General features: G+C 56.3%; 1 protein-coding gene across 1 annotated transcript; it reads left to right on the top strand.

The window, feature by feature from the left end:
* The first annotated feature begins 453 nt into the window (after positions 1 to 453).
* Lgals3bp (galectin 3 binding protein) lies at positions 454 to 13286 on the top strand. Its single transcript, XM_076871580.2, has 6 exons — positions 454 to 724; positions 2546 to 2601; positions 7401 to 7592; positions 7944 to 8075; positions 9175 to 9427; positions 11843 to 13286. The coding sequence occupies exons 1-6, from the start codon at positions 507 to 509 to the stop codon at positions 12957 to 12959; spliced, it is 1968 nt and encodes a 655-aa protein (XP_076727695.1). The 5' UTR covers positions 454 to 506; the 3' UTR covers positions 12960 to 13286.
* Positions 13287 to 13546: the final 260 nt, after the last annotated feature.

The raw sequence follows: 13546 nt of genomic DNA on the forward strand, positions 1-13546 counted from the left end.
GGGTGTGAGCCCAGCAGGCCATTGTGCTGCAGAGACTGCCCTGCCCCCAGGGATGTCAGGAGGTGGTGGCGCAGAGCACAGGCTGTGGGGTCAGTTGCTGTGTCAGGGTCGGGCTCATCCACTCACTGGCTTCACCCCAAAACACACTGTCTCCCAGGTCTCAGGGCCTCCCTGCCCCTGGCCAGGGTCAGTGCATGGAGCCTCCAAGGGTGTGGCCCGCTGTGTGCAGCGTGCCAAAAGCTCAAGCAATGGATTTGTGCATAATCACCACCACACAGGCTGCCCAGCCAATGAGTGCCAGGCCCAGACAAGCTGGTAGCTTGCCAGACACAGCTACAAGCCCTCTGGCCCAGAGCCCCTGTAGCTCCACCCAGCAGCCCTGCCTCCCCCTCCCCCCACCCCAACACTTCCCACCCCCTCAAGAGTGTTTCCACATCCACTGGGCTGCTGGCCTTACCAGGTCAGACAGTGCTTGGTGCTGTTGCCACCCCACTAGGCAGAGGGGGATGAAGGGCACTGTGAGGGGTCTTCAGCAGCCAATCCCAGAGCAGACCTTGGTCAGGTGGTTTCTGGAAATCGAAACCAGACTTGGTTTTCTGAGCATTTCCTGGGACCGATCTGGCCTGCTCTGCCCTAGGAGGGTTGGGGACCAAGGACCCATCTGCAGAGGGCTCAACAACTGCAGGAGGGGGACCAGCACAGCCTTCAGTCGCTGCCTCAACAGGTAAGCTCCCGCTCTTGCTCTCAGGCCAGTGCTTTCCTCTCTCTACACTGAGCCACCAAGAGATGGTGAAGCCTCCCACTGGCATCTGGGCCTGGAGCTGGGGGACCGGTGCTCCTGAGCCCAGGACCCATCTTTCCTGCTCCCAGACCTGCAGGGCCTCTTTGTACAGTTGGGTAGGTTGTTCCTTGCACAAGGTCACCAGCTGCGAGGGTAAGAATTCGGCCCTCAGCCCCTGTGCATTCTGCACCTTCCTGAAAGAAGGGTGACTTTCCTTCATTTGCATGGAGGACCAAAAGACCACATGAGCCAGCACAGGCGGCCTTGTCCCAATTCTCCAGGCAAACAGCGCTGCCACCCAGAGTCAGCCACGTTCACCTGCCACGCACCATCTCTGGGTGCATGCATCTCTGTTCCCAAGGCCCTGAATTCTTGTCCCATGTGAACAAGTAAAGAGGGAGACCAGCCGCCTCAATGTGCTTGGGATAGAGGTTTCCTGGGCACGGTGCTAAGACTGGGGTGGTGCCAGGTCAGGGAGGTGGGTGCCCCATCCTTCAGGCCCTACAGAGACCCCTGTGGAAGAGAGGGGCACCACAGACCCTGCCTGAGGCTTGCCAGCCATGTGACCTGGAATCAGCCAAGCTCTCCAGGCTTTGGCTCATTCGATTGGACAGGGGATGGGGAGGGATTGTGGAGGCATTTCCAGGGTCCTGGGAGGGGGTGTGAGTGGTGGGGGCACATCCTGCAGAGGGCAAACTCCTCACTTGCCAGTGGGCCTGGGGCCCCCCAGCTTGTTAATGCAGGTCCCAGTGTAGAGGGGTGCACCTCCTGCCACCCTGGGGATGTCACTACTGCCACCCACCAGACCCCCCAGAGAACCAGGCCCAGCCTCAAGGTTACCGGCCCAGAGCACAGCCAGCACCCTGCTGGAGGGACTGTGGAGAGTAGACTGGGTGGCACAGGGCTGTCCCCTGGCTCTGCTCCTACCTGTGCATCAAGTACGTAGCGGCCAGGCGTAGTGGTGCTTGCCTGTAATCCCGGCTGCTCTAGAGGCCAGCCTCAGCAACATAGTGACGTCCTCCACAACTTAGTGAGACCTGTCTCAAAATCTGAAAAATCTTAAGAATTGCTGGGGATGTAGCTCGGTGGTGAAGTGCACCAGGATCAAATGCCCAATGCCTAAAATAAATAAATAAAATAAAAAGAGAATTACATACAGCACAGAGCTCTAGCCCCAAAGCAGAAGCCCTGAGACCTCCCATGCCCAGCCTGGCCCTTGGCCTTGATGGCCCCCAGTCTCTGAGCCTCAGTACCTTGAGTCTCAGTCATGACCCCACTCCCACCTGGCGCACATGCGCTGGGCCTCCGCCTGGAGCCCTTCTCTCCACCGTCCCCAGCCCACACTCCTCTCTCAGCTACCAGTCTCTGTCACTCTGGGCCTGGTCCTGCGGCCTCCTCCTAATCGGTTCCCTGTCCCCACTCGGTCCTCTCCCTCCCACTCTCCACCTTTGCCGCCAACCTCTGTGGCACACCCCACGGGGGTCTGCTGCCTGTAGATAAGCCCCCGCCCTACCAGGCTCCCCACACCCTCCCCCTCACCTCCACTGCCCGCAGACACCCCAGCCCACCCTCTTCATCCGACACAGCCTCACTCACCCGTCAAGGCCCGGCCTGCAGACCAGGTGAGCGCCACGCTCAGGGCGTGCATCACACCTGCCAATGGGCTTTCAGGAGAGGGCTGCCTGCCACCCTGGGCCCCCAGGTTGGAAGAAGGTGGTGGAAGAAACAGTCCTGCTCTCACTCTGCCACTTCCCTCCACTGCAGGGCCATGGCTCTCCCTTGCCTCCTCTGGGTGTGGCTGCTGGTCCCCGGGATTCAAGGTGAGTTGAGCCACTGGAAAACCCCAAAGCAAAGCCTGTCGGCTGCTGGGCCCTTGCTCTGTGGATCAAGCCCCTCCTTAGGGAGGTGTCCTGCTGGTGCCTGGTCCCAGGGATTAATGGGGGTCTTCTCTCCTGCATGGAGGAGCCCTGGTCACCCCCAGTGATGGTGGCTTGTAGATTCTGGGGAAACTGGGGCTCCCTTGGGCGCAGATGAGATGCAGGTGATTGAAATACTGAGGAATACCCACCCCCATGGGAGCCAGCAGAGCCAAGCAGGTTGCCAATCAAACCAGCAGCCACTGGGGCTGTGCTGAGGCCAAGTTTCACAGGGCCCTGGACACTCGTCCCTGTGTTATAGTTAAAGCTTCATCCCAGAGTTTCATAAACTGACTTCCAGACCACTCACATATAATCGAATCAAGCCTTTATTGAAGCACACCGGTAGTGACTGACCAGAATATAAAGCTTTCCCCTGATCAGCCCCAAACAATTGCAAGGCACTCCTTATAAGCCTGAAAACCACAAAAGGAACATTTGTGGGTCCAGCCAATGCAAACAAGCCAGGTTACAGAAGCGGGAGAGTGCAGTCAGGCGGAGGGACACTTAACCAGTTAGTCAGCCCAGTCACCCCAGTTATAGAAACAGAGCCCGTTACCCTAGTAACAGAAACAGTGCCCCATTAGGCAGTTCCGTGTTCTTAAAGTTTTCTATGGCAAAAGGAAGGGAACAACTTGCCCTGGCCATGACCCTTCTAGTTGGCATGGTTGTTTTACAGAATGGAGTCACAAAACAAGATGGACTCACTTGGCTTCACTGTCACACCTGCACTCTTGACATTGTGGGTCTTGCAGTCCCTGTCCTGTCCTGGTGGCCCCACATAGACCTGACACACCCCCTGGTCACCGCCCTTCAGTGTGGGTGACCCCAGTTCAGGCACCCAGCTTCTGCTAGACTGTCGGCACCAGCAGGGTCAAGGGGTGCCAGTGGGCTGAGCCTCGGGAGGACGAGTGAGGGGCAGGAGCCCAGTTTCCTCTCTGGGCTTGAAGTACAGACGGACTTGGAATTTTCTAACTTTACAATGGTACAAAGGCCATAGGAATCTAGTAGAAACCAATTTGAATCTTTTAAAAAATATGGTTTTAGGCATATTTAAATGATATGCACACTCGTATACACACACACAAGTGTACACCCATATTTAAATCGACTTCCCCCAAATTATTTTGTGTGGCTTACAAAAAAGTACTTACATACAATAAAATTAAGTAAATGGACCGTCAAGGCCACCAGGAGGAGGAACGTGCTAATTAGTGGGGCCAATGCATGATTGACAACCAGCTGTGAAAACAAGAAAGGAGAAATGGCGACCCTTTTTTATGTCATTTTAGCAAATTTTGTGAAGGCAATGATGTTTTCCTGGCCATATTTTTAATTCCAATGGTACTCACCATTGGAATTTAAAATTCTTGATACTTATTTTCAAATGAAATAGTTAAATTTTTTAAAGTGTTTGCAAAAGGACTGATGCCAAAGAGCATAAGAGAGCACCTGAGGCAGCTCCTCTGTAAACCCCAAAGTCAGCTTGTACATTACAGTCAGCTGCAGGCAGTTCCCCTCAGTCTTGATGCCCCCGGATCATGTAGAAGACTGGAATTCTGTCCCTTCTCCTAGGAGAAGGCAGTTTTCCTTCCCTGTTCCAGGCGTTCACAAGTGACCCAGAGCCCACCCAGTGTGTGTTCTTCTGGAGACACTGAACAGCCCACAGTGCAAAATGATGCTCAGCACAGACGTGCCACCAACAGGCAAGATGGATGTTTTAACCTTCATTTTCCCAGTTCTAAAGGCGCTGGGCCCACCAGTTTTTGGCTTTTTAATTTTTTTTTTTTTTTTTAGTTATAGTTGGACACGATACCTTTATTTTTATTTATTTATTTTTATGTGGTGCTGAGGATGGAACCCGGTGCTTCACATGTTCTAGGCTCTACTGCTGAGGGCTCTATTGCTGAGCCCCAGCCCAGCCCTGGACCCACTGGTTTTCTAGAAGCAGATCAATGACTTGGAAGAGTTACGGAAGGAGTTGCCTTAGTGTACTTTCTTATGCACCTTGTACTATCCGAGCCTCCAAAGGAGAACACAAAATCATGGCCCCATGTGCTACATCATGGGAGTCTACACTCAGACTATGGAAAGCATTAAAACTCTGAGTTTATTTTTTATCTGCTGCATGCTTTTTAATTTTCTTTTTGTGTGTTATATGTTTATAACAATAAGTAATATACCCATGCAGTGGTACTTTTTTTTTTTTTTGGTGGTGGTGCTGGTGGTTGAATCCAGGGCCTTATGCATGCAAGACAAGCCCTCGACCAAGTGAGCTGTATCCCCAGCCCCATTTTTTAATGTGTGCATAAATATACTGAAGCTATATGCTTATTTTACTGATAGCAGTGCATGATCTGAAAGCTTGAAGACTGTAGCTCTAAATAATTCTTTATTTTTCATTAAATAAACAAACATGCAAATCACTTTATCCAGCCATTAAATAAAACAATTCCTGTTGGGTTTCTCTTCCAAAAGGCACAGTGAGGTCTGGGGATGTGGCTCAAGCGGTAGCGCGCTCGCCTGGCATGCGTGCGGCCCTGGTTCAATCCTCAACACCACATACAAAGATGTTGTGTCCGCCGAAAACTAAAAAATAAAATATTAAAATTTCTCTCTCTCCTCCCTCTCTCTCTCTCTCTCTCTCTCTCTCTCTCTTTAAAAAAAAAAAAGGCACAGTGAATTCCAAAGAAAGTTTTTTCTCCTTCTGCCTTTTATCCATGAAGTTCATCATTTGGGAGGAAAAGATGTCAAGTTACTCAAAACCTGTGCTGGGTATTAAAAGTCCTGGGTTAAAGTTCCTTTTTCATTGGCATTCTGTGTAATATCGAACAGTCTTATCTAATTTGTCCCTGCCTCATTTCTCTTAGCGGCAAAATAGAGATAATAACACTTAGCATTGAACTTAGAACAGTGCAACTTGGATCAAGATCACATTTTTCCTTTTGTCAACTAAATGCAGAGGATCGTTAATATAACCTTTAATATAATCACTATAAAATACTGTGACTTTATATACTTTTCCCTTTAAAATGACTTTCCTTTACAAAAATAACATATCACATTTCTAAATACCCCTTTGTTTTCTAAACCTCATAAACTCAAGTTTTTTCTGTTTCTCTTCACACTCTTACATCAATACACACACACACATAGTCATTTGATAGCTTTATAAATGAAAGAAAGCCTTAAAGATGGCATCCAGGAAAAAAGAAGGACTTGAAATAACTTCTTATTCAGGTTGTTTATAAGTTTTAAAGCTATGCATTAGGCGATAAAATCAATTGCTTATTTAATCCTTAAAATGTTTGTCAAAGAATAACACACAGATTCTCAAATCAGAGGAACCTCAGGAAAACATTGATGGCCTCGCACAATGCCTGCCACATGGGAGAAGCTGAATAAACTTTTAATGAAGGGAATCTGGGAAAAGCTTCTTACTTTAATCTTAAAAACGAAACTCAGCATTGATCATCACAGCTAGTAACTTGCTTAAGATTGCTCAACTAGTTAAAGAGTTAAATCTAGGATTTATTCCTCCTAATTTCCAGCTCTAGCTTTCCCCCAGACATCTGTTGACTTGTTTATTCCAGACTTAAATACAACCTGCCAAAGGTGCATCACAGACTTAAAAAAAAAAAAAAAAATTGAGACCAGCTCTCAGGTTCACCATCTCCCAGTCACTGAACACTCGATATTCACATATGATGGGAAATACGTAAAACAGAAGTCATACGTCTACATGTATACACTATAAAAACACAAGTCTTGCATATTTTGAATCTAAAGGCCTATTTTTAAGGCAAGGGGTCAGTAAGCCGTCTTCCATGACTTACTCTACATTAGAGCACAGTTGCCTGTCCACACGGGCCTTTGCAGTCCTCCACCAGCTAAAGCAGGTTGGCCATTGTTTCAGTCACCTTTTTCGCTGCTGTGACTACAGGATCTGACCAGAACAACTGTAAGGAGGCAACGTTTATTTGAGGGCTCACGGTTCAGAGGCCTTAGTCCATAGAAGGCCGGTTCCTCTCCTGGGGGCTGAGGGGAGGCTGAGCATCATGGCGGGAGAGTGTGGCAGAGGGAAGTGGCTCACACCAGGAAGCAGAGGGAGCCATGCTTTGAACCTTGACTTCTGATTCTTCCCTGGACTGGAAACACCGGGTCTATGCTCTCTTGCGATATTGCGCGGCGACCAGAGCTGCTGTTCCTGCTCCAGCTCAGACCCGTGGCCTGGAGGCTGGGGGCCGGCCGGCTGACTGCACCTGGATGTGCTGCTGAGCTGGGGTGTGCTGGAGCTGAGCTGGACCCAGCACACCTTCAACTTCCCATAATTTCAATGACAGTGGGTTCCCCAGGACCCCATGGTGAGTCACAGGGCATTTTTCCTGCCTGAGTGTCCAGGCTCCCTGGCCTACTGCCCCACAGGCTGGCCCCAGAGCCACAGGCGGGCCTCCTTCCCTTCCCATCTTTCCCTGGGGGCCTCACCACCTCTGCGCTGAGGCGCTAGAGCACAAGGACCTGGTGTCCCTTTTCTGGGGAGCCAAGAGCTCAGGGCTTGAAGACAAGGAAAGGAAACTTAACCTCCGGTGCTCCATGTGGCCATTCCCTCCTCCCAGTGGACCCTCACCCCCGGCTGGGCAGCGAGGGAGGGTGGTGCTGTGGGGGCCAGACCCGCTCCCAGCTGACCTTGGCTTTCCCCGCAGGTGTGAAGGATGGGGACATGCGGCTGGCCAACGGGGCTGCAGCTAACGAGGGCCGCGTGGAGATCTTCCACGGAGGGCAGTGGGGCACAGTGTGCGACAACCTCTGGGACCTCACTGATGCCAGCGTCGTCTGCCGGGCCCTGGGGTTTGAGAACGCCACAGAGGCACTGGGTGGAGCCGCCTTCGGGCCAGGTGGGGCCTGTTCTGTCCCCCAAAACTGAGGAGAGTAAGAATCCCCCAAGATGCGGCTGTCAGGCTGCAGGGACGAGCAGACTCTTCCTACTAGTGCCGTATAAGCAAACCCTCAGGGGCCCCAAGCCCTGCAGAAGGCCCCCAGGGGCGGTTCCTTCAGGCTTGGCTGGGGTGACAGAAGGTGCTGGGCGAGTGGCTCCAGGGCCTCACCGTGTGCCCTCTCCAGCCCCCGAGCTCTGCTCCCGGGAATCTGCCCCCTGGGACAACCCAGAGGTCTCCATTGTCTGTAGCAGCCCTGGCCCTGTTGGCAGGGCCTCCCCCAGCCAGCCTTGTCCTCCCTGCTGTGTTCAGGAACAGGACCTGTCATGCTGGATGAGGTCGAGTGCACAGGGTCAGAGCCCTCCCTGGCCGACTGCAAATCCCTGGGCTGGCTGAAGAGCAACTGCAGGCACAAGCAGGACGCCAGCGTGGTCTGCTCCAACGGTGAGTGGCTCCAGTGGCCCCAGCGTCATGTGTCGGGGTCCCGTGGGACCAGGAGCGGGGACTGTGCTCACATCTCTGCCCCCCACACCACCTTCGGAGTTGGGGTGTTGTCCGCCCACTCTCCACGAGAGGCCAGAAGTCTGCAGAGCCCACTCCCTCCCAGGAGGAGCCCCTCGTGGAGCCCCGTCCGAAGTACCTCACTAACCTGACTGCCCAGGGCCAGGCGAGCAGCCCCGCCCAGTGCCCGTGAGGCCCGAGCGTTGGAGGCTGGTCTCTCCAAACAGCAGGGTTGCACTGTGGAACCCAGCGCACGGCTCTCCTGGCCCAGGCCACAGACCACAGGCAGGGGTGGAGGCTTCCCGATGAGGGGAATGCCAGGGCGCCCCCGGCCCTGCCCAGGCCCTGACTCCTTCCCCACTGGGAAGGGCCCAGCCTGCTCTGCAAGCCAGATGCCTGGTGGGAGCCCCTCGCTCTCTGCCAGGGCAGCTCTTCCTGGGCTGGCACACACGGGGCCTGGGTGCTGTCCACCCTGAGCTGGGGCCCCCAAGACCTGGGGTGTCAAATCCCACCTGTCTGGACAAGCTGGGGACCAAGGCTGGCTGGGGTGGCGGCTCACACTGAGGAGACACTGGAGGCATAACTGGGCCATGAGGGCTGGGAGTCAGGGGAGGAGCCAGGGGCTGCCCCACCTGGTCTAAATGCTGGCCTCCATTCGGAGCTGCCCATCGCAGAGAGGACCTGTTCTAACACGGAGCAGGCTTTGGGAGGGCAGAAGAGGGGCTGCCCAGGCCTCCCTCCTCCTCCTCCAGGATCCCTGAGGTCTGACCTAGGTTTGCCCCAGGGCCCTAACTGCTCAAGCCACCCAAGCAGGGCCCAGAGCGGGGCAGAGGCCACCTGCAGGCCCGGAGGGTCGGCAGGGTCCCGCCTGACCCAGGGCAGCTGCCCGCTCCCGGCAGGCTCGGCATGAACCCAGGCCTCTTCCTGGAGCCTTTCTTGCAGGTCCTGGGCAGCAGCACCTTCAGCAGGCCACAAAACTGACTCCTGGGGGCGGGGGTGGGCTGGGGTCACAGAGCAAGTGAGCACCTCCCTCGCCCTCTAGCGACCAGGAGCGCCCACACCCTCGACCTCTCCCAGGAGCTCTCCTTCGCGCTCGGCCAGGTCTTCGACAACCAGAGGGACTGTGACCTCTTCATCCACGTGGTGGGACAGGGGCCGGAGGAGCTGGACCTCTGTGCCCACACACTGATCCTGACCGCCAACCCCGAGGCGCAGGCCCTGTCGGGGGCGCCGGGCAGCAACATCACCATGAGCGTGGACTCCGAGTGTATGCCCGTGGTCAGGGACTTTATCAGGTGAGTCGCCTCGTTCTCGGGGACTCCAGCAGTGCCCTGGGCTGGGTCCCTCTTTCAGAGACCCTTGGGGGTGAGGGCGACAGCACCAGCACAGCGGGACTGTTGTGACCCACTGTGCACACAAGCAACTCACACCCTCACACAAGCATTTGCACAATTGTGCGCATGCACACGCCCGTGCTCCCACAGATCCACGTTCACCAATTCTCACACGCACTTGCTGCAGGCACGCTTGTGCCCTCAGACAGGGACAGACTCACGCATCTGACCCTCTGCGCACACGGCCCAGGCCCCCTCACTCGTGTGCTCACCCACACTCTCACTTGCACACTCGACTGGGCCCAGGTGTTGTCCCCCGTGCCCACACCCGCATACACATAAATACATCCGTTTTCCTGACGCACATGTGAACGTCTCCCTGAGTCACCACGTGCCATAGACAACGTCTCTGAGCGCTCTGTGGGTGGATCAGGAATTTTACTTGGGCAGCAGAGCCCAGCTTGTTGTGGGGTGGCCGGGCGGGCAGGTGCAGGAGGAGCTGGGAAGGGGTGCTGGGCATGCCCCCTGGTCAGGAGAAATCTCCCACGGAGGCAGAAAAAGCCAAAATGGCTCGGACTTCCGGTGAGGCGCAGCAGTGGCTAGACAGGGTGAATGTGCCTCTCAGCAGGCCCGGGTCAGTCACCCTTGGGCTCAGCCAGGGCTCAGTTCCCTTTCACAGACGGGGAAAGGGAGAGTTCTGGCCTGCATCACGGCAGAGGCCAGGCCCTGCTCCTGAGCCCCAGGCCCTCCGCCAGGCCTCCCAGCCAGCCTGGGTGTGCAGCTCGAGTGCCCGCTGCCTCCTGGGGCTTGTGCTTGGAAAGCAGCAATGTTTTAAACACCACGTCTATTAAAATTCATTCTCTCATTCTATAACCCAAAGCTTTCTATGGCAGAAAATGGCATTTAAGTGTGAGTGACATTGGCGATTAGAAACAGACTAACGAGTTTCCTTCCAGCCTCGTATAAAACTTGGTGAGTGGTCTGTGCCACAGGAAGGCGGGCTCCGTTTCTACAGCATGTCAGAGAAGGGGGCAGGCGCCCATCCCGGCCTTCCTGGCCAGCCAGCGCCACTGCCCTGGGTCGGAGGTCAGCGACCCATGCCCTCCCCTGGCCTCCCCGCCTCTGTCCCTCTCTTCCCCAGGCAGGCAGAGGAGCTGCAGTGAGCTCCCAAGACCTCAGAAGGCCACCCATTCTCCTTCCCTCTGCCCCTCACTCCCAAGGCCACCGTGGACCAAGAGGGGTGTCCTGGCGCTTAGCCAGCCCTCTGCCAGTCTCCCTGGGTCTCTGGGGCCACTAGTTCCCCTTTTCCTCCCTCACAATGAGCTCTCTTCCCCGAGAGACCAGCAGGACCGGGACACCCTCCTGATCCCTGTCTCTGCCTCCCCGTGGCGACGGGGCACCCTGAGAGGTGCCTGCCTGAGGCTGGGCCCTGGATGGGGTAGGGGGTCGGAGGCATGATAAACCCAAAGTGGCCCTGACCTCTGCCTGGAGAACCTGGCATGGCGGCCAGCCGGCTGGAGCCTCTGCGCCTCTGTGGATGCAGTAGGGACTCAGCCGCCCAGGGACCATTCTGGCACAAGATGACATTTAAAAGCTAGTGACAGCTGGGTGCAGTGGCGCATGCCTGTAATCCCATCTACCCAGGAGTCTGAGGCAGGAGGATCACAAATTCAAGGTCAGCCTCAGCCTCAGCAATTTAGCAAGACCAAGAAAAAAAAAAAAAGAAAAAAGCCAATAACGACCCCTTCTTTGGTGGCCTTCCTAAGTTGTCTGTGCCATCTGAGCGGCCATCAACAGCCTGCCGCCTGGCACCCTCCCTGTGAGAGGCCTGCATGCTTCAGGATGGGTCAGTGAATGTCTGTCCTGGGTGGGCTGTGGCCAGAGAAGTCAGCTGCCCAGTTCAGCCTCCAAGTTGGCTGTGACGAGGACAGCAGGGAGTGGGCTGTCTGGGATCACCTCTGAGCACACCACGCCCGCTGCCCTCGTGGGCTCTTGGTCACAGGGAGAGCAGACAGGAAGCCACAGGGGGCCGATCACAGGACGTGAATAGGTGCTGGGCAGAGATGCCCATGAGAACCAGGTAGGGACTGAAGGGTCAGTCGGGGCACGGCTGCAGGACAGGAGGCCAATGCCCAGGGTGCCTGAGGTCCAGCCCAGACCCACCACGAAGGTGCCCATGATGACAGCAGGGGAGATGGGGAGGGGGGCCTCATCACCGGGAGGGAGGACGAGGATGTCCCCTCCACAGTCCCTCGCCCATGGTCCCATACCCTGAAGTGGCTCTCAGCCGGCGTGTGGTTTGGGGCCTGGAGAGGGGGGAGGCAGCGCCCCCTGTCGGGGCCAGTGAGAAGGTGTAAGAGATGGCTGTGTCCCCAGGTACTTCTACTCCCGGAGGATAGAGGTCTCCCTGCCGTCAGTCAAGTGCTTCCACAAGCTGGCCTCGGCCTACGGGGCCCAGCAGCTGCAGGCCTACTGCGGGCGCCTCTTCGCCACACTGCTCCCCCAGGACCCCTCCTTCCGTGCACCCCTGGACCTCTACGCCTATGCACTGGCCACTGAAGATGCGCTGCTGGAGGAGCTGTGCGTGCAGTTCCTGGCCTGGAACTTTGAGGCCCTGACGCAGGTGGAGGACTGGCTGAGTGTCCCCACAACCCTGCTCCAGGTGCTGCTTCCCAGGACTGAGTTGGCTGTGTCCAGCGAGCTGGCCCTGCTCCAGGCCTTGGACATCTGGAGCAGGGGGACGGGCGCCTCCCACGGGGAGGTGGAGGACCTGGTCCAGCACGTCCGCTTCCCCATGATGCTGCCCGAGGACCTCTTTGAGCTGCAGTTCAACCTGTCCCTGTACCGGGCTCACGAGGCCCTGTTCCAGAAGAAGATCATGCAGGCCCTGGAGTTCCACACGGTGCCCTTCCCGCTGCTGGCCCAGTACCGAGGCCTGAACCTCACTGAGGACACCTACATGCCCCGGATGTACACCTCAGCCACCTGGAGCGCTATGGTGACAAGGGACTCCAGGAACCGTCGGAACCAGAGGCGGTGGTCTGGGTCCCGGTCACAGTTTGCATTCTCATACACTCCAGAACCTTATGGCAGCAGATATGGGCCCTACCAGTCCTTCCAGACCCCGCAACACCCCAGCTTCCTCTTCAGGGGCAAGATGACCTCCTGGACTCTGCTCTACCTCCCCACCATGCAGAGCTGCTGGAACTACGGGCTGTCCTGCTCCCCTGGCGAGCTCCCCGTGCTGGGCCTCACCATGTCTGGCTACCGGGATCCCACCATCGGCTACGAGAACAAAGCCCTGATCCTCTGCGAAGGGCGCTTTGTGGCGGATGTCACTGACTTTGAGGGCTTAAAGGCTATGATCCCTAGTGCCGCGGCCACCAACAGTTCCAGGAGAGCTTCCGCCTTCCCCTGCACCTCAGGGGCCTTCAGCGGCTTCCGAGTGACGATTCGCCCCTTCTATCTGACCAATGCCACCAGCCTGGATTAGACTGCGTGGCCCCGAGGCCGGGGGTGAGGCGAGGGCAACACAGGAAGGCGGGCATGCCCCAGATGCTCACACCGAGGGCTCCTTCCTTCACCTCCATCCTCTCTGCAGCCACCTCCAGCAACTGGCCACCAGATGTCCCCCTGCCTCCACCAGGCTCTGAGCTTATAGAAATTGCTGGAAGGTTTTGCCATGGATGCTGGGAGCTCCCAGGACGCCCACTGCCTGCGGGCTCGCGGGTGGCAACAGGGCGGGACCAGGGTGGCTGGGGGCTTCCTGTGTCCCTGCTGTGGCTCAGGCCACGCTCACTGCTCTGACGACATTAATCACACTTTGCTTCCTGCAGGAATGTTGTGGGTCTGTAACGCGCAGACAGCTGGTGAGAAGGGCTCTGGGGACAGTGAGGAGGCAGAGGCTCTGTCCTCCCAAAGCTGGGCCAGCCGGCAGGGGAGGCGGGCAATAGCGAGTGAACGTCCCAGTGCGTTGGGCCAAGAAGCCGTGTAGGACGGGACCTCAGGGTGCAGGGCCATCACGTGCGGGGCTGGGCCCGCCTGGAGCCAGGGGCCCTCTGTGAGGGAATGAGAACCAGG

Source organism: Callospermophilus lateralis, chromosome 11 (assembly GCF_048772815.1).
Source record: "Callospermophilus lateralis isolate mCalLat2 chromosome 11, mCalLat2.hap1, whole genome shotgun sequence".
Classification (NCBI taxonomy): Eukaryota; Metazoa; Chordata; class Mammalia; order Rodentia; family Sciuridae; genus Callospermophilus; species Callospermophilus lateralis.